General features: G+C 34.3%; 1 protein-coding gene across 1 annotated transcript; it reads right to left on the bottom strand.

Annotated features, from left to right (window-relative positions):
• On the bottom strand, window positions 8,509–9,481 carry LOC107606922 (coatomer subunit gamma-like). Its single transcript, XM_016308925.1, has 4 exons — window positions 9,357–9,481; window positions 9,004–9,088; window positions 8,628–8,854; window positions 8,509–8,539 (listed from the first exon to the last, which is right to left on the bottom strand). The coding sequence occupies exons 1-4, from the start codon at window positions 9,479–9,481 to the stop codon at window positions 8,509–8,511; spliced, it is 468 nt and encodes a 155-aa protein (XP_016164411.1).

Raw genomic sequence — 22,026 nt, 5'->3', positions numbered from 1 at the left:
AGAATTGTTATAATTAGATATTGATGAGAGAATTACACTTTTTAGTGATTGTATAAGTCTTATGCATCGACTGGCTAGTTTTGGATGATAATGATTGTTTGTTTGATTGAATTATTATTGGTTTTGTTAAACAGATGGTTGTTGAATCTGTTTCTTTAAAGTTTCAAAATGAGTTTAATTGTTGAAAACAATTTGATTTTGGGTTGGTTTGATTTGGAAATGATTTGGTTGGAACCCAAAAAGGGTGGCAAAGTCCAAGTTTTAGGGGAGGTGCTGCCGAAATTTCTATAAAATCTGAAACCTTTTTGAAATACTGTTTAGAAAATTATGAATTTAAGAACCATATCATTTTACTCGAATTATTCAAGAAAATAACGCATTATGTTTTGAATTGAATTGTTGAAAAGAGAATTATGATTGAGCTTTATTTCTTTTTAAGGAAAGTATTATATTGAGTGCAAGTATTTAGAAAAGAATTATGTTTCGATTTTGATTTAAACCGAGTGATTTTGTTTTAAGTAATTTGGTTTCGAGTTTTGATTTATTAAGAAAAGTTTTATGTTTTGAGTTTGTTTACAGAACTACATTTTAAGGAATTATGATTCAGGGAATGTAATAATTTTAAAGAAAGATATTGGTTGTCGTCCTCCCTAAAGTCTCGAGACTCTGCTGTGCGGTTTAGTTAATAAACGATTATCTTAGTCTCTTGAAAGAAGTTTAAATATGAAATGGTTTTGAAGTTAATTTGGAGGAAAATCTTAGCTAAGTAAGAACTGAGTTTTGTGTGAAAGGAGAACTTGTTTTAAGTAAAGTGGTTTTGGAAAAGGTGATATGTATATGATGAATCTGGCCTTAATAAATGATTTTGAATGATTATGATTGGAGATGAATGAATGATTTATAATGAATTTGAAAATGGAATTGTTTTGAGCTTGACCTGGCAAGGTTCGTGGTGGTTTACCGCTTGCCCAGTGTCGAGACATATGCAGGGTTCGTGGTGGTGTACCGCCCACATGCTTTTAAAGAGAATGTTGTGTGGGGTTCTTGGTGGTGTAGCACCCACATGTTTTTAAAAGTGAATATTTTGTGGGGTTCATGGTGGTTTACCGCCCACATGTATGTGTTGTTTTCCAATTGAAGATCTTGCGAGATTCGTGGTGGTGTACCACTCGCAATGGTGGGGTTCGTGATGGTGTACCACCCACCGGTTTTCAAGAGAACGATATCCGGGTTAGCTACCGGATGTGTCAGGTTCTGACAAAGTAACCGACACGTGAGCTCACGGCCAGTAGGAAAGACATGCATAATATGCATTTATGTGACATTGTTTGGGTGTGCATATTGTACTTGGTTTGCTTATGTGAATAATTTTGTGTACCTGCTATTTGCTATACCTGATGTAATTGTTCTTGAATGTGTATGAACCTTATTATTTGTGTTTGTGATTGTTGGTTCGGATTTTGATGAATTGGGTGTTGATTGATTTTGTGTTGGGCTAGAGGCCGTGATGTGATTGGATGAGTCAGTGTAAGTTTGATGAAATTACTTTTTGGTACTTGTCGTAATATGTTATGAGATAATGTGTTTAATTGGAGTTTTGACAAATTCAAATATGAATTTCAGATTTTGGGTAATTAACTAAAGGTTTTTGAAAATGTTTGGATTATTAATAGTGGGTTTTTAAAAGGATTCATAAGACGAACAACGATCACTGTATTATGAAAATAGTTTTATTTTACGTATCTTATTATAGCAGTTCTCTAACCCTATAGTGAGAACCAGTGAGGACGGTGTTCTTACTCCCCTACAGGTTTTTCTTTTCAGGATATGGACGACGAAGTTCGAAAGAGCTTATTTATTTTGTTTCTGTTTAAAAGATGCGTTGTGTTGTATTAGTTTCTTTGTCCCTCGCCTTTACCTTTACAAGTTCTTATAAGAGGGATAGGAGTTTGATTATGTAATGCTTGTAAATTAATAATATATATATATACACACACACACACACACACACACACACACACATATATATATATATATATATATATATATATATATATATATATATATATATATATATATATATATATATATATATATATATATATATATATATATATATATATATATATGTATGTCTTGAAAAATTCGATTTAAGTTTTTAAATAAGCTCATATTTTAGTATTAAATATTTTAAGAGTTGTCGTAATACTCGAGCTATTAGAGTGGCGCAGCCGAAAGCGTGATATTTTGATAGTTAGGGTGTTACACTTTTCACTTTCTTTCATTAATCCTCAATTTAGGAATTTTGGAATAGGCCCTTTTTGCTTGACCGAATGCATCAGAATAGCAAAGATAAAAGATGTTCAATAGTAAACCCAGATCTGAACCCTTGAGTTAGAACTTTGTCCCCAAGAAACAAATTTGGCCTTTGATTCATAGCAGTGATTATCAGAAATCACTTTCTCCATTTGTCCCAAATTGGAGTAGGACAGAGTTTGAGAAGAAGGGAAGAAAGTAAAATGCATGCAAAGGGAAATAAATCACATTTAACTTCTGACTTAGCCTAAGATGGTTGGATTTGGGTGATTAGACTTTTGCCTTTTTTATTAAGCTTTCTCTTTCTTTTTTCTTTGATGAAATGACCAAGAGGAACGAAGCTCTCTCTCTCTCTTTTCTGAGTCTGACCGAATGAAAGGTGAACGTTGGCTTTGGAGGATCAACTTGGAGGGATCTACTTGAGTGAGAAGTTTGGGCTTGGGTTAGATTTGATTAATTTGTCCCAGCTGAATTCTTTGTTTTGTTTTCTTTGGGCTTTCTTTGTTTAGACAACCTACTAGCAATGTTTTTTGTTTTCTTGCATTTGGACTGCTGTTTCTTTTTATTTTGGCCTACATCACTAATCAAATGCAATCAGACCTAATTGGGTAGTTAACCCAATAAAATAATTTTTGTCATTATCAAATTAAGTTAGTTAAATTCTCAAGTCAACAATTTCGATTAAGCATTTTGAATGATTAGTGATTATGTTTACCATATTTTTAATTGGTATATGCTCTTCCCAAACATGACGACTAGTAAAGGTATTGTGGATCAGTCTAGTGGTCATGGTCGTGGTTGTAGTAGAGAAAGGATTTCTGCTGGTACCGCTAAGAATTTTGGATCCTCTCTCTACTCCGACTACCCCGATAATATAACAGGTTTCTGGTGCATCGGACCAGTCGTTCATCATGGTCCCGAATCCCAACTATGTGCCTGCGTCTACAGCGATAACGTCGCCTCCATCTGGTCAGCAGCCACTATCTCAGCGTTGCCACCTCCAGCAACGGATGCCACGGTGCTGGAATCCTCTCACAGAAGCAAGCCAGCTGATGCCCCTCCATTATCTCCCATCGTACGGTTAATGATTTGACCTGATGACAAAATCTTGTGAGTACTACTTTAAGTCTTTTATATGCTGAAAGTGTTTGATAACTCGTGATTAGTGATTGTTGATTATTGATTCTAGTTTTAATAGTTGTACGGTTTTATGTTTGAACTGCTGAAGTGTATGATATATTGTGATTAGTAATTCTTGATAGTTGATACTAGTTTTAGTGAATTTAAGGTTGTAGGTTAGAATTGTTGAACGTGTTTGATATATCTTGTTAATTGATTCTTGATTATTGATTATAGTTTAGTGGATTTAGTGAATTTTGCTTCTTGATTATTGATTGGTGTTCATGGATTGATAACAATTGGTGTTGTTTAAGTTAATTGATGATGGATAGAGTTTGTGGCACATTCTAGTTATAGATGAAACTCTACTAAAATTTCTAAAAAATCTCTATATATTATGGTTATTTGCTTCTGAAGTTTTAATTCATATTGTCATATTGGTTTGTTTGTAAATTGTTGATAGGTTTGCGTCAAACAACAACATATGTACTCAAGAGATGACCAACGTCATCAAGTTGATGTACGACTATCCATGACCGAGCTACAAGAAGATCTCCTCTGAGACCAGAGAGCGGTGGTTTTAGAAGTGGGAGGTAAAAATTTAATATAGTCAAACCTTCTTAACTAGTTTATATCTTCTATTTAGTTTAATACGATATATTTTGATTAACTTTAAAGTTTCTTTGTGCAGCTGAACTTTATATGGGACAAGGAGCACGATCTCATCATCTTGAAGATATATGACCATCGTATGGGTAGGCGGCTGCAACAGATGCTGGAGGATGTACGTGAGAGGCACGGCCACCTCACTTCTTGGCTCTGCCCAGAAATCAAGAAAGCTCTGTACGTTCACTGGGAGGTTGTCCAAGTATACTGGTAGCTCAGCAACCTTCATGAAGACTAAGGCCAAGCAAGTATATAGCTTTTCTAATTTTATTATTAACTTAGTTATATTCTTTGACATGTCATTAGTAGGCATCCTAACATATTATTTTAATGCAACATGTGAAGTCAAAGTCGTTAGATCGCGATGCGACATTGGCAGAGACCTTCAAGTACACCTACACTTTGAAGGAGAACAAAGAGAGATTTGTTGGTCAGCGGTATGCGGATCATTATTATTTGAGTAAACATATGATCTTGTGATATAAAATTTTTAATTAACTGTACAATTGTCATTCTAATCATAATAACATGCGTTATACAGGAGTCCTACACGTAGAGACTGGAGGCCGCAACTTAACAATCTCAGCAAAGTGGGGAGGACGCCAGTGGCTCTGCTGCTTTAGTCATCGATCCCAATACAGTTTAGCCCAAGACCGTCTCAGCGCTGTACAAGAACCGTGTATACGGGTTGGGTTGTTCTTCACCAGCAGCCTCCAAACCTCCACGTCCGCCTCTGCCACCAGTAAAGCCGTCGATCTTGAGGAAGGCATTGATTTGAGGTTGCATGTGCAGGAGCTTACCCAAAGCCTTCACGATCAGGCTCAGAAGATGAAGGAGACTCAGGAGAGGTATCAGAAGATCCTCACACGCATGACGGACAAGGATGAACTCAGGCTGGAGTGGAGGGAGCAGTTGGAGCGACTTCAGCGGATGAAATAGCAAATGGCGATGTACTAGGCTCAGATGCACGCTAGTGGCAGCGGCGCTACTGGTGGGACACAGACATCACCGCCTTCTTTGCCGCCTCAGCAAAACCACGAGAATGATGACGACGACTACCAAAATCTTTAGGGTTTAGGGCTTTGTTTTACTGTTTCATTGTATTTGATTTATTTGATTTTTAATTTATTTGAACATTTGATATTTAATAATATTACATAATTGGTTTCTATTATTTATAATTTGACCACTAATTGTGTAAAAATAAATTTAAATAAAAAAATAAAAAAATTGTCACAATATTTTAAAAATATTAACATTACCGTCGGATTTACCGAGGGCATAATCCGACATAATAGTTCAGAAAATAGTATATTGTGGCGCCAACATTATCATCGGAAAAATTTACTGGTAACAAAAAAATTTTTCGGGTAGGTAATCTGCCGCAGAATCTGACAATAATTACTGTCGGACGAAAAATTCGATGGTAACTAGTTACCAGCGAGGTATATACCGTCGTATTACTTCCAATAGTAAATTCATCGATAATTAACTTACCATTGGATTTTATTCATTTTTTCTATAGTAATTCCAATGGTACTTAGCCTTTTTTGTAGTGATTGCTACTCTTAGATGGATTGATATTTTTATAAATGTTCTATTTCTTTTTCCTAGGTTTAAGAAACATAATTATAGCATTGTTCTTGACTTCTTGTTGTAGACAAAATTAGTATGATAGTATTTTTAAATGCATATCAAAATATTAAACATTTCGCACACATTGTTGAATTGTTTTCCAAACGTATTAATTATATGCTAACTTATGCTAGTTATTTAGGTGATCATATCTTGCAAGTTAAGAGTGATTTGGATATTTATTTGTTAGACATTGAGCTTTCTTATAATGAATGCAATTAATAACTCTAAATTTATGGATAATTTTTACTAGTTTGTATTTGATGCCTTTAACTTTGAGTGATGTTACTTTAGGTGGTGAAAGTAAGACTAAAACGACTAAATTTACATTAAAAAAAAACGCTCATAACATAATTAACAAGAAGGATGTGGCCACAATTCAATGAGTAAAGAAGAACCATCAAAATATGGTCTTTGAACTAGGAGATTGGATTTGGATTCATTGGAGAAAAGAATAATTTTTTGAAAAACTATACTTGGTGCTAAAGAAGATGATACATTCTAAGTATTGGAGTATATCAACAACAATACCAACAAGATAAATTTAATGGGTGAGTACTATGCTTTAGTCATGATTGATGTATTTAATTTTTTTTCTTTTGATATATATGCTAATTCGAGAATGAATTATTTTTAAGAGGTAGAAAATGATACGTGCTCAAGAGGACATTGTCATTCTAAAGTCAAAGGACAGAGTGGTAATCTTGTCATGTTCAAAAATTTGAATATTAAAAAAATTACACTATATCGGTCTTGGACATCAAGAAGACCAAAAATTCATCTAAAAAAGAGTTGTGTTGAAAATGGCGACACTCATAAGTCCCATTGGACTAAATAAGGACAGCAAGAAACCCAAAAATTCATTTAAAGTTCATTAGAAAGAATAAAATTTGAATTTATTTTATTAGAAATAAATTTTATTTATTGTTAGAATTTGTCAAAAGATTTTAGGTACTTAAAATTTAAATCAAACTTGATATATTCTAATAAGATCAAATATAATTTAAATTGATTATCTTATTTTTAAGATTTTATATTTAACTCAAATTTAGTTAGAGTTAATTTTGAAATCATACCTTTTATTTAATTTCAGATTTTATGTGTATTCAAGTGAGGTGAGTAAATTACTTTGGTTGTTACATGAAGAAATTGAAGAATCCAACCTAAGATACGGGCCTGCTACACATCCATGTAACCAAGTTGGCCCAAACCAAAAACAAATAACGCCCTTCCAATCTCATTAAATAAACATGACTTTCACGCGCCCCATATAAACGAAACGACTCTTCATTCGCGCTTCATTATGAAAAAACGTTCCTTCTTCTACAACACACACGAAACCGCTCTGTCTCTTCAAATCTCTCTCAAAATTACTCAAACTTCATTCACGTTCTCTGCGAAAATCACTACTTAAGGAACAACCAAAAAAAGAATGAAAACAGCATCACAGACTACAAAAGGTATGAAAAAAACTACTGTTCATCTGAAATCTTGCAATATCGTGCTTCTTCTAGTTGCATTTTAGGTTTACTGAATTTATTTTCTTCATTTAGTAGATCAAACTATTGTGCATGCATTTCTACAGTATAACTAGGGTTTGGAATGAAATTTATTGTTCTTTTCATTCAGTTCAGTAGACAGTGTAACTAGCACTTTGAAATTGGTTGTTACACTGTTCAGAACTTCTTTTGCATGGAGAAATACTATTCTTGATGATTAAAAGTTGAAAACGATTTATTCTTGATATGAACATTTTTGGGTTCGGTGGCATTCTTAAAATACTGTGATTGAATTTTTACAGTAGTATAACTAGGGCTTTGGAATAAATTTTGTGGATATTTTTAAATTTGGCCAAATAAATTTTATTCGGTTCGGTGGCTTCCTTTTGCTTTGTTCGGTTGCTTTTAATTGACTTAATTAAGATATACATGCTTGTGCTTATTGGTGTATTGAGTGAAGTATTGACCAAATATTTTCCTTACAGCAAAACAGAACAATACAATGGCAACAATGAAGCCGCACTATAACGTAAGCACATTAAATATATTTATCCGCTTTCATTCGAATAATATCTATTTGTATTATAAATATATCCTCACTGTTTCAAAACTTGCAAAAAACTCATTATTGCATATGCCAAACAAAAGTAATGGCAACAGTGTATATGGATATGACTCAAGAAAAGAAAGATATAGTGAAAGAAATGGGATTTGGTGCCCTGACAAATGTCCCAGAAATGAATGTCTCTCATGCGCTATTGAGAGAATTGATTGATCACTTTGATGAATTGAAAGGATGCTTGAAAACTCTCCAGGGCAGAATATACATAACTCCTCGGAAAGTAGCAGCTACCCTGGGCATAACCAACACTTACTGCTTATTTTCAGTTCATTGGTTTACAGAAAATTAAACTGAGCTTTTTTACTGATTTGTGCTACAAAAATATTGTAGGTAATCGTTTTGATGATAAGGTTGACTACAACAACCTGAATCCAGAAGACAAGGAATGTGCTAGATAAGGTTGTCAAACTCGCGAGTCTAGGTAAACTTGTGGAGCTGACCTAGACTCGACTCGTAGACTCGTACGAGTTTACCTGTTATACATTTTTTATAAAAATATATATATCATGTATAATATATATATATATATATATATATATATATATATATATATATTTACACAAATATAAATATTCAAACTTAACAATTTCAACATCAAAACATATAAATTAACATAATACTACAATTACAAGTTACAACAAGTACTCTAGATCACACATTTAAATCCTTCACAAGTATGTATCTAGTTCAACATAAAACACACAATCACACAATCAAAGCTTCATAAGACACAACCAAAACACAAAAGAAAACAATTTTTTAAAGGGAACTTTAAGCACAATGATCTCATTGCTTCTACAACAACAATTTTGAATTCATCAGCAATATCAGACATGAAATTTGTAATTTGCTTCATAAGACCTTCTACACTTGATTCATTTCCTGTCTTTAAAAGAGTGGTAATAGAAAGTGTAGCAATGCTTCTGTTCTGGTCAGAAATTAAACTTTCCATGTCGATGTTGCAGTTAGTTACAGCCATTGGATGTGTCATTGCAACCTGCAAAGTTCATAGCAATACTCATTAGGAATCAATGCTTAGGAATAATTCTGAGGCCAATATTTGATTCAAAATAAGCAAAGGTTAAATAAGCAAATACATTTCATTATTCCTCCCTCAATCTACTTTAATTCACTATAGTTTGATACCCTCATAATAATAACAACATGAATTCTAGGACATATTTTCATTCCATAGTCGACAAACAAACTACAATCTTCACTGGAATTTGTCCTTTAAGCTAAGAAAACAGAGCACTAAAGAAAAAATAACCAAGTAAAATTCAATAACAATATCAGATCTCATATACTTGTTGTTATAAAAACAAAATGAAGCAGCATCAGTTTAATTTTTTTTCAACATATCAAATCTCATTAACCAATTATGTGTAGGATTTAAACTAAACTAAAAAATTTTAAAAAGTTAACATCAGCAATTCAGAACTAACATTGCAGAATTGATACCAAGATTGTTAATATTTGAATTTGTTTAAAAAAATTACCTTGGAGAACAGGGTAGAATTGAAGCAGATCGGCAGTGAAGAACAATGGCGACGAACAGGGGAGGGGAGGCAAACGCAGTGAAGCAGAATAGGGAGGAGTGCGACGGCCGACGATGGTAGAACATGGGCGGTAAACCTTCACTGCGTGGTGGTGGGCTCTGCGACTCTGCGTGGCCTCTGCGTGGTGGTGGGTTGGTGTCGACGAGGAAGTGAGGAACCTTCACTGCGTGGTGGTGGCTGGTGGGCTCTGACTCTGCGACTCTGCGCTTGATGAGAGATGAAGGATGAGGCGAGGCGACAGGCGAGGGATGAGGATCCGTCCGACGTTTGGCCTCTGCGTGGCGGCACAGACGACGGTGCCGGTAGATGGTGGCGATTCACCGACGTTGGAGAAGAAGAAAAGAGTGAGGGTGAGGCAGTGAGCAGTGATGGGCTGATGGCTTGGTGCTGGTGGAGTGTGAGGGTTTCAAAATTAGGGTTACACACTTACACTCTTACTGGGTTTGGGTGGGTTAGTGGTTAGCTGTAGGGTTTTTTTTCCGGGCCTAAAACGACGCCGTTTTGGCGAAAATGGGCACCGAATTCAAACTCGCTGACTCGCTAGAAAACTCGCGAGTTTGAGCGATTCTGTCCGAGTCTAGCCGAGTCTTCCCAGAAACAAGTTTGTGTCCGAGTCAACTCAATTCCACTACCTAAACTCGTAAACTCGTACGAGTTTACGAGTTAACTCGCGAGTTTGACAACCATGGTGCTAGATGTGAGCATAGAAGGGGAGGAAAACCAGAAAAAGTTCAAGAGGACTTTTGTTGTCTTCATACAAAAGTGCTTCTTGCTGCCCACAACAGTAAGTGTGCCCTCTCCAATCCATAAGCCACCAATCTTTCATGTGGACAACATTCGAGAATGGGATTGGGCAAAACATGTTCTCAACTTCTTGATGAAAGGAGTTGAAAACAAAAGAAAGGGGAAGAAATAGTCTGTTGATGGCTGTGTTTTCGTGTTGATGCTGATATACTTTCACGAAACCAAGTTCCCTCGCCCATTTGCACCTGAGGCTCCCCCAGCACCTTGGGTGGCCCATTGGACAAAGAAAATGATGCTTGAACGGATTTCTGGAGAAGCAACAGAACCAGTGGTAAATACTCTACTAAAATTCTCCCTAAAATTTGGTTTCAAATGCTTTTAAATCTCTGCTAACTAAATAAACTTCTGTTTTAGGTTATAATTAATTTATTTGTCCTACTGGCAATTGTTCACCATATAAACCTTATTCGATTCGGTGGTCTTGCTCCCTTTGCTTCACCTGATTCTTACTATGTTCAATTGAGTCATTGTGCATGCAAAAATGTTTCTTTGATCATTAAATAATCATCATGTTTTATGACTTTTTATTCAGCACATTAGTATCATTTAGTAAAGTGGTTTGCTCATGTTGATTAAATGGTTGTTAATTTGTTATTGTATTTCTCATTAAATAATTGACTCCTTGCTTCTGTTTTAGGGACTTTTGTAAAAAAAAAGAATGTAAAAACAGAAACAAAGAAGTTGGATAAAAAACAAAAGGGAAAGAAAATTAAAAAAATGTCAATCTGGATTCTTCTTCGAAAGAAGAAAGATTTTCTGAATCTGAATCTCAATCTGAATCTAACAAAACACCACCGGAAAAGAGAGCAAGACAAACAAAGGTAGTTGATGAGAAGGATTCACAATCAGCAACTGAAACTGAAAGCATTCCGACGGATTCAACAAGCAAAAGTGAATCCAAAAACCAGTAAGTTTAATGTTTATATTGATTTCATTTAACTTGTATTTGCTTAAATTCGTTCTTATACACTTGTTCTTATGTATTGTAGAGAAGAAGAAATCAAAAAAACCAAAACAAAGAAAAGAAAACAACCACCGAAGGTGGTTAAAAAAAAAACCAAAAAAAGGAAGCCTGTGCCGACAGATTCACAGAGCACAAACAAATCTGAAAGCCAGTAAGTATTGTTCAACAACTGAATTTCTTTCAATTCAGTGTTCTTCTAATTTTCAGTTCTGCCTTTTAATTGTTTTTGGTTCGATGGTGTCTGTCAGTTTAGTTGAATTAATTGTTATTTTCTTAACTTGCTTGTATTTTTCTTGGTTATAAATTCGATGTGTTTGTCTGTCTTGCAGAGAAAAAGAAATTGAGAAAACACCTATAATAAAAAGAAAACAACCGCAAAGGGTGGCAAAAAAACAAACCCAATCTAACAGGGAGTAAGTTTCTCGAATCAGATTTTCTTTTATTGATACTTTCATTTTAAGTGTATTGATACTTATTTTATGAACTTTCAGAACTGAACAAAGAAAAGACAACACTGCAGAAAGAAGAAGGCAAGCGTTGGAGACGATAAGAGAAAAAAGATAAAAAAAAATGATGGAGCTCAGTCAACACACATTACTCCAGATCAGTTTGCCTCAACAGAGGAACGAAATGAATCCTCTCAGACGTAAGATTCAATTTCTTATGCCAATTTCTTTTCGTTTCTTTGCTTACTTGTGCTAAAACCTTTTGTTATTCCTCTAGATTCAATTAATAATATTTATTTATCTTGGTTAGACTGCCAACTATAAATCTGGGAAGAGAACCACTCTTGCAGACTCAGGAAAGCTGCGCACCGTCCGTAAATGCCCAAGACAATACCAGGTTCATTGCACTCTTTACTTTCGGTTTGGTGGTTTTTAAAAATGAATTTGATATGTTTCTAAACATCTGCTTTTAATCTTGGTTTCTAATTTTAATTTGTATCTTTTTTTTTTAGGAAAAATATCCCAGAATCCACGGTAAAATATTTTAGAAAAAAAAATTCATCAAAGAAAGACTTTAAAAAATCTACCAATGTAAGTTAAAAATATTTTTGTTACTCTATCAGATTTAGGTAATTAAATTTTGTTTAATTAATCTCACGAAAAATGTGTTTAAATGTCACTAGCGCTACACCTAATTCTGAGTTACAAATCATTCCAGTTCAATAAGAAACTCATTCTGAACATTTGAAAATGTGAGCTTTTCAATGAGCAGATTCCCGTTTCTTAGAACAAATTATAATTATTCAACATTAACTTCTTCCTTGTTTACATTCATTAGAAATCCTCTTATATTGTCTCTTCCTAGTTCTCTTCAAGAAGAGTTGATTAATGATGAATTTATCTATGTCCCTCCCAAAAGTCAAACACAACAAACCTCTGATAAAGAGTAAGTTTATAAATATTTATTCACCACATGAATCTTGTTCGATTCTGTGGGCTTGGTAATTTTAAATCATTACTGAAATATTTGCTGTTTAATGTAGCAGCCCTACAGAAGCAGCAGAAGAACCTGAATTGTAAGCTTTACCATTATTCACCACATTGCTTAATTAAGGTTCAGTGGATTTGGTTATTTTAAATCACTTGATAGATATTGGGTTCAGGATTTAGGGTTATTTTAAATCACTTCAACATCTATTAATGCAGCAGCCCTCTGGAACCACAATAACAGCCCAGCAAAGAAGCAACAGTGCAGCAATCGGAAGAAGTATATGTTAATGTATAAGTTTCACTGCTTATACAAATCCCAATAATTTCACTTCACTACATGTTTTAATTGTAAGTTTTATCTCTTCTGTTTTTTACAATTGCCCTCCGGAACCTAAAAAACAGGCTGTCGAGATATCTTCACCGAGGAAAAAAGAGCTAAAACCTGCGTTGTCTCTTACGAGTTCTGTTATTGAAGAATTATTGAAAGATGACTATTTCTATGAAATTTCTGATGATGAGTAAGTTAAACATAAAGTTCTTTTTATTAATTTAAATGAGTTATTTTTGAACTGTCATCTATTTAATGGAGCAGCCCTGTCGAAGAAGAACAGCAACCTAGCCAAAGGGAAGATGATATGCCTTCCTTTAACCTTGGGATAAGTCCACCAGCATCTCAACCAATTGATCCCTCTGAGCCGCTTGTTTCACAACTTGAAGTCCTGGCAGAGGTGGTGGTAGATGCTGGAGTGACGGTAGCATTAAAGTTTGCTGAAGCAACAACTTCCGAGCCACCCTTGCCAGCTGCTGCAGTTTTAAAAGTGTTATCATTGGATGACACATGTAAAAAAGACAAAAGATAGTAGCAACGAATATGATGCAATATTCGTCTTGAAACATGAGGCGCTTTATGAGGGGTTAAGAGAATATTTTATGTCTCTAATGCCTGGAGAACAAGTGCATGCCTCGGTAAATTCTTTCCCAATTGCTTTAACAATAATAATTTTGATAAACACTCTTATACAGTATATCACATAACTTTTCTTCGTGTAGGTTGTTAGTATACATAGCATGATTCTCAACCAAATCAAAGCTCGGCGGTATCAGGAACAAATATACATTGTATCGCTGGATATTGTGGTAAGATAAATTTCTTATTCACTGTTGATTCCTGTTCGGTTCAGTCATAATGTTAATATTGGTTCACCTGATTCTTATGTAGTCTGTTGAGTTCTTTTGCATGAAGAAAACTTTTTTTGTCATGATTGAATATTTTTCACGTCATATTCAGCATATGAATTATGTTCGGTTCGGTGGAAATTAGATTTAACTGATCTTCGTTTTGCAGAATTTTATGTTGGGAACACATGGCATGGAGTACATTGATAAAACGACAAACAAAGCATACCGGTTTGATATTGAGCAGTATGCCCACCACCGCTAGTTTCTTGACAAAAGAAAACTTGCTTCACATCCATTTGTAAGTTGTAATTTCTAAAAATTCTTCAATAATTCTCTCATTTGTTATTTGTTTCCACTGAAATATTCTATCATTTACCCACAATTCAGCTATTTATGCCAATTTGCAATGGAGCACATTGGTGGTTGTGGATTACTGATGTCAAGAAAAAAAAATTCTACGTGCTTTACCCTATCAATAAGCCGAAAAAATATATACCTGAATTAAGAGTGATGCTAAACAAATTTTGATGGTAATCAGTGACTAAGAGAAGGGGGGCTGAATCTTAGCCCCTTTTTGCTGAGTAACACTTTTTGCCTTTTAAGAATGCTTTAGGAGATATTTCTGCTTTTTTGTCTCGTCACTAGTCAGGAGACATTTTCTTTTTGTCTCGTGACCGGTGAGGAGATATTTTTCAATTTTTTCTCCTACGCAACAGAAACAGAAATGGAATAGAAGAGAAAGAGAGAATCACACCAAGAAGTATCCTGGTTCAGCTGCTAGGTGCAATACAGCCTACATCCAGTCTCCATCACAATAGTGACAGAATTTCACTATAATCAACTGATTACAACACCAATTCTTCCCTAGGAACTACCTATTCCTATCCGGGACAAGTCTATAATCTATCCCCAAAACTGAACTTGACTTGGTCACCTACCAAGCTTTCAACTGCTAAGTGCTAACCCAACTTGCAAGGGGATTTCTACAGAATCCTGATACACAACATATAGATGTACAAAGGACCTCTAAGACATCTATGGCTTTTTCTTTAATTTTATACGCTCTGCCTTTTATCTCTCACTGGCTTTTTCTTACAAACCTCACAATGTTTGCCTTTTTCACCATGAGACTCAGATAGACAAAACTAAAGAAAAGAATACAAAATAAAACCCATTGAATGAGAAGAACTTCTGTTAGCTTGGGTAGCTATGAGAACTCTGTGCTTACTTTTTCTTGCTTCAACCCTTAGCCGTTCACCCTTATTATAGAAGGGGAAGCTTCCAAGATTGAAAACTGGTTCAACCAAGCCATCTTCTTCTTCTTCAATACTAAATCCGGTTCGAATAGAGAGAAGAGAGAGGGAAAACCGAAAGCAAATCAACATGCAATTACCTCTCTCTCATCCCTTCTCATCAAGCTTCATCAATCTGAGCCTTCCATCTTGACTTTGTCCCCAAGAAAGAATTTTGACCCTTGATGAACTCTTGATCCTTGACAGCTCCATCTGTTCCATTTTTGCTTCTTCCTCCACGTAGCTACCTTCTGTCTTGGATGAACAAAAGTGGAAATGAGCTTCACCTCAGGGATCTTCTTCTCTGAACGAAATGGATTGCTTCTACTTTAGGCATGGAAATCTTGAAGCTTCTTCTCCATATCTTGCCTTTAGTGGCAAAAATCTCAGCCACACCATTCCTTGGATCTTCTTTTCTCAAAGGCCATCACCCTAGCCTTTTGCTTCTTCCTAGCTCCTTTGATGATTTTCCTGATAACTTTCACCTTCTTCTTTCCTGTTGACATGACCGAAGAAGAGAGAGAAGAGAGAAAAAAAACTTTCAATGGAAGTAATGAATGAAATTAAAATGAGTTAATTTCCACTTCTATTCCCCTATGCATAGTAACGTGTGAAGCAATAAAAGCAATCAAATCAATTTGAATTTTCTCTTTTCTGTTACCAATGTATGTAATTAAACCAATTTAATTTTGAGTTCCAATCCACAAGGGAGAGTAGGTAACCGAACTCATCATGTTCCATTTCCTTTCTTTTCCTTTTTAATTTCGGATCAACAAATTGTTGGATCCAAAGGAATTTGTTTTGGGCTCTCCACATCTTTCATGGCCCATTTAACATTTTTGATACAAAGAATAATTCAGCCCCAATTCTTGAAATATTTTTGTACAACAGCTGAATAGTTCTCATCATATTAGGCTTGTGTTAATTTTTGGCCCAATAACAAAATCTGCACACAAAACAGAAATTATTAAACAAATAATTTTGAAACCAAAATCAAATTAATAATTTTTAATTAATATTTTTAACAATGTTTGATCATCACAATAATTTAAAATTTTCCAAACTCATCAAATTTGTTGTAAGTTATTTTTCTTATAAATTATTCAAATAATTTAGTACATGAAATGAGTTCGATTCACTGTTGATATTTTTTTTAATTTTTGTATCCTTTTCAGGGATTAATAATTTCTTAGATGAGGGTTTACACTGGGGCGGAACCCTTATTGGATGATGGGTTGGGAAAAAAAGCAGAGTATATCCAACTGAATGGTCAACGTACAAAGTAAGAATCTTTCTCTCCTGTAGTGCTATATTTGATGTATTTTATTTTGTATACTATTAATCGTATTATACTCAATCCTTTCTTAGCTATGATTGTGGAATATATGTCATGAAATAGCTCGAAACAATCGATCCACAAAAGATCAAGAGCGGGAAGAGATATAAATATAGAGCTTGGACACAAGTAAGTACTTTCTAAATTAATAAACTTCTTTCTTTTCTTATTTCAGTTGGGTTCATTTGTTATGTAACTAATTCCTTTCAATTGAAATGTAGGAAGAGATTGATGACTTCAGGTACCAATATGGTCCGAATCTTCTGTTGCATGATATGAACAAAATTAGAGAGCAAATGATTTGGAAATCTGAAGTAATAAGACTGCTAAAGCCATCTGCTACCCTCTCCAGCCCTTATTGTCAATTCACATCTGGGGATTTAGATAGTAAATAGGATATACTGTGATTCACTGGTTGTATTTGACAATATTTTGTATAACTTGTTTAAAAAAGAAAACAATGATTCTTTCAATGTATATATGTGAATATTCAATGTATTTAATGTATCTAATCTATGTATCTAATCTTAATATCAATACTTTTTTCAATGTATTCAATGTACTCATCTGAGATGTTAATTTATAAATCTCTTGGAACTGTCTGGCTGCTGTTTTATTCCAGGTTCTCAGTGATTGCAATTAATGTATTTACCAATACATTAGTGACACCAAAAAATACAGTGAACCGAAATTAATATACTAGCCGAACCAAAAATTTCAAACACACTGAACCCTGAACCCTAAACCCCTAAACCTCTGAACCCCTAAAACCCTAAAACCCTAAAGCCTAACACTAAACCCTAAACCCTAAAACCATAAACCATAAACCCTGATCCCTAATCCCTAAACCCTATAACCCTAAAGCCTAACACTAAATCCTAAATGCCTAAACCGTGAATCCTGAACCGTAAACCCTAAACCCTAATCCCTTAACCCTAAACCCTAAGCCATAAACCCTAAACCCTAAACATCAAACCCTAAACACTGAAACCTGAACCCTGAACACTGAACCCTAAACCCTAAAATCCTAAACCCTGAATCCTGAACCCTAAACCCTAAACCCTGAACAATGAACCCTAATTCCTGTTTCTCAAAACAAATTCTAATTATTCAACTTAGAAATTAATACACTAGACGAATCAAAAAACTGCATATATCAATATAGAATTTCACAAAAAAAGTGACAATTCATTAAACACTAACAACAGTAAAAAATTACCCCTGCTATAACCATGGTGAACTGAAATTTGCTCATGGGTGAACAAAAATTTACATTAATAAAAACTAAAACTTGTACAATCCAATCTTGCATAATTCATATCTGGTGCTTTGTAAAGAGTGGAGCTTGACTGAATTGATGATGCGGAGTCTAAAAGGTTCAACTACAAAAAGACATAATTAATTCTATATTAGCAAGATGAATAATTGAATTTTTAACTAATCAAAAACAAGTTAATTTTACCTCACTTGGAGCTGTTTTTTTCTTTTTCTTCATGGCATTTGAGATCTTTCATGCTAGGTTTGATCCAAGTCTGTTCTTGGGCCGACCTCTTGTTTTGACACGTGGTGGGATTTGAAGGTCATTCACCTTGCTTAATGTCACTTCTTCGTGCGTTAGCAAACTTTTTCCCTTGCTTCTCTCTTGATATTCTTCCATCTCTGCCATGACCTTGTCAAATGCTCAGTGTAGAATTCCGGTCAACTCTTCAGACTCAGATGCAAATTCAGATATATTGTGTGACCGAAACACCAATTCGTCAAATTTCTTACTTCTCGGCTCCAGTAGAGGTTCATCTTGGCTGCTCTTGATGTGTGTATACCTCCTCTTCATGTTCTTGCTCCAGCGTTCCAATATGTATTTCGGTGCCACATTATCCACTCACTCAAAGCTTAGGACGCTTAGGGAATGGCGGCACAATATGCCCCTAGACTCAAACAGCAAGCAATGGCACTTTACATCTCGTGATACTGCGTCGTAGGTGATGACAAACTTGTTAAATATGGAATTGGAAACATGCTTTATGACTTCATATATTGTGAAACCTAGGGTGGAATGCATTGATCTTGTGATACAGTTCACTTTTACCTCTGAATTTAGTTTGAACTTCCCTGAACTTCTCATGGTATATGCATGCTGAAACTGTGCCTCTATTCCTGATTTTGTTGCGCACGTTATCACGGTGTGAAAATCTGCAGCATCGAATTCTCTCTCCGCTTGCTCTCTGCTTGCTAGGCAATTGTCGTATTGCTTCACGAGTTGTCTCAAGAAGCTATTCTGTGTGATGAACTTGTTGAAAAATGAATGCATGCTCTTGCTCCTTTGTGTGCTTTTCATCCCGGCTCATAAGTGGTGATCCAAGTAAACTGGAATCCATATATGCCGATCCTTGTACAGCTCTGCAAAACAAACCGAACCCATAAGGTGTGGTGAACCGAAAACAGTGCATGCTTTAGGAAAAAAAGATTTGTGCATAAAAATAATTCGAATTAAAACCTCAATTACCTAAAAGCCACTTGTTGCCTTCAAGACCATACTTTGTGAGGAAATCGTTCCAGTTTCTGTCAAATGCGTCTTTTGTGTATGAGTTCTAAACAACATGGCTCATCTCTTATTCAATATCAATGTGTCCCTTGTAGCCATTTAGTTTGCTTTGGATCTTCTTCATGATGTGCCAGATACACCAGCGGTGAATTGTTGTGGCATGCATAGCTCAATTGCCCTTTGAATCGATGCGCATTGATCGGTAAGAATGCCTTTTGGTGCCTTCCCTCCCATGCAACGTAGCCAACACTCAAATAGCCATTTGAATGATTGAATTTCCTCATTTTTCATCAGCGCACATCCAAGAAGTGTCGACTAACTGTGGTGATTCACGCCAACAAAAGAACCTAAAACCAAATTGTACCTGCATAAATAAGGGCACCCAGACCGTGGTGAACCAAAAGATATACACCCAAAGAACATGAAAATATATGTAACTGATCGAAATACCTGTTTGTATTATAGGTGGTGTCAAATGAAATCACGTCTCCAAAATACTCAAATGCAGCCCTGCTTCTTGCATCGGCCCAGAATACATGTTTAATGCAGTGATCGCCTTCAAGGTTGAGCTCAAAGAAGAAATTTTAGTTCTTCTCTTTCATTCTTACTAGGTACTTCCCAAATTCTTTGGCATCGTCTTCTTCGAAAATATTCCGTACTTCCCTTATAATGTAATTCCTCACGTCTTTTTCTATAAAACCTAGTTCACGGTGGCTGCCAGCTGCTGCCACAAATGATTGGTAAGTTTTGCTCGGTCTGATTCTCGCTTCCTCGTGGGTTTCAATGGTGCGATGCACAAACATGCTAAGCTCCCTGTGTTGTTTGAGCATCTCTGCCCGTTCTGGATAGCAAGGATGTGAGTGATTCAGAACAACTTTAGAAATTGTCCAAACATTGACATCCTTCATTATATGTACATAAATCCTAGCTGGACAGTTTAACCCAGCTGAGGGGTTTTTGTTCAGAGTTGGAGATATTTTGGATTTCCACCTCCCCTCTCTGGTGTATACAATTAGTTGATTCTTAATTTTGTCTCCATCCTGAGTCGTGTTCCTTATTTTTGTAAAAAAATCGGCATGTTTGGAATAATGTTTATAGAACTTTGTAGCTTCTTCTAGTGTCTCAAAAATCATCTCCACCTTTGGGACAAATCTTTCATCCACAACACAGCTGGTCTACACGGTGAATTGAAAACATTATTAACGGTGAAACAGTTATATAATACTTACTGAATTGAAAGGTTACTAAAAGTAAACGAAAGATAATCCATTACACAAAACCAAAATCGAAACAACTCTGTCTATAATTTAGATAGTATAAATTCAATTCAATTCAGATTTAGATCACCTCTGTCCATTCAATTCAATTTAAATAAAATTAGTAATTGCATTCCATTGAATTCGATTCATAATTCAATAATCCAAACCTTATCAAATTGATGCGTTTTCGAAGAATAATCACACTCATTCAACTGATTTGAAGTTGATTCATTCATTGTTTCAATTCAAAACTCCAAATCGAAGAAAAAACAAAGAAAAAAGAAGAACGACGAAGCTAATTACGTCAAAGTCAATCCAAATCCATAATGTAGAGAACAAGGAATTTTATTAGGTTGAAGAAGCAGAAGAAGGTTTAGGTTGAGAAAGGTTTACGTTCAGAAAAGTTTATCGCGAACAAAAGGTTTACGTTATATATGTTATATGAGGCGCGTGTATAACAAACGACTGTGGAATGAGAGAACGTGTGTGTGGAGGAAGTTACTTGGATAACATCCATGTATTTTTCACATGAATGTAGAGCTTTTCCGCCTAAGATAATTCTTAGTGTTAGTTCTTTCAATTTTGTTCCTTGATTTAGGTTATCAAAGATAAATTCTTTAAAAGTCTAATAAAAAAAATCTTTTCCGAGACTTAAGTTGCTAAGAACATATTATTTAAAAGTCTAATAGAAAAACTCATTTCTATCCTTTTATTTCTATCGTGTCTTCTTTTGTTTCTCATCCTATTTCCTTATCACTTTTTTCTCAATAATCTATTCTATTATATAAAAATCGGATATCTGCACTTAATGATGGAGTTGATGTGGCATGCTTCTGAGAGTGTTTTCCAATTTATTTCTTTTAACTCATTAAATACAAGTTATTACGATAAACTAACTATATCAATTAATTTATTTGATTAGATATTTAAATATCATTTGATTTATTATAATTTATATCAATTTGATTTGATAGTATTTTTTAATTTATTTATTTTAATATTTTGTTAGTATTTTTTAATTTATTTTTTTTAATTTATTAAACCAAATTTATTTTGTGTACTAATTAATTAATTTGATTAATTTATTAGTGATTAAAATAATAAATCTATGAATAAAATAGGCAATTGAAATATTTTTAATTAATAATTGAATCAAATCAAATCATATCATATATATTGAGCTAAATTCAAATCATGTGAATTAAGAACTAAATTAAAATTAGACAATTTCTTACTTATTCAAGTTGAGTGCAATAAATACAAATTAATTTTGTTAGATAATCATAGTTGTCTGATCTACTATATATAGATGGCCACACAAATGATAAGAATCGTGATTTTTATCGCTCTTACTATTTCAACTCTTCTTTTCTTCTTCTTTTTTTTTTCTTTATGCATAATTTCTTTTATGTATAAATGTACCCAAAATGAGAAACTACGAATGAGTGTTTTATTGATTGTTTATTTGATGAATATATCTCAATTTAGGTATTCTACTACTGTAGATAGAAGTTGACCTGTAGCAATTCAAAATGGCCAATGTATTTTTTATAGTATTAGATAAAATTAAAGAATATTTGTTAAAATGAATATACCCATTGTAATGAATTTTTTTCAATTGTTATATTTTTATGTCAGTCGTGTAAATTCTTTGAAGGCACAAGATAATAAAATACGTTGACTTTAATGTCATTAGAAGCTAAATTTAATAGTTCAAATAAGCACCACTAATTATGTTAAAAAAGTAATTTTATAATAATATGATTTACATATTAATTTTTTCGAGTAAATTCAAAAT

This window comes from Arachis ipaensis, chromosome B07 (assembly GCF_000816755.2).
Source record: "Arachis ipaensis cultivar K30076 chromosome B07, Araip1.1, whole genome shotgun sequence".
Taxonomy (NCBI): Eukaryota; Viridiplantae; Streptophyta; class Magnoliopsida; order Fabales; family Fabaceae; genus Arachis; species Arachis ipaensis.
This window is presented reverse-complemented; position numbering and strand designations above follow the sequence as displayed.

Bases quoted from the DNA above. Each gene is read 5' to 3' on its own strand.
- LOC107606922 (XM_016308925.1), bottom strand. From the start codon at position 9,481: ATGTTCTACCATCGTCGGCCGTCGCACTCCTCCCTATTCTGCTTCACT. The intron at 9,089-9,356 runs GTAATTTTTTTA...CTTAGCTTAAAG, and splicing joins ATTCTACCCTGTTCTCCAAG to GACAAATTCCAGTGAAGATT. The intron at 8,855-9,003 runs GTATCAAACTAT...TGAACTTTGCAG, and splicing joins ATGTTGTTATTATTATGAGG to GTTGCAATGACACATCCAAT.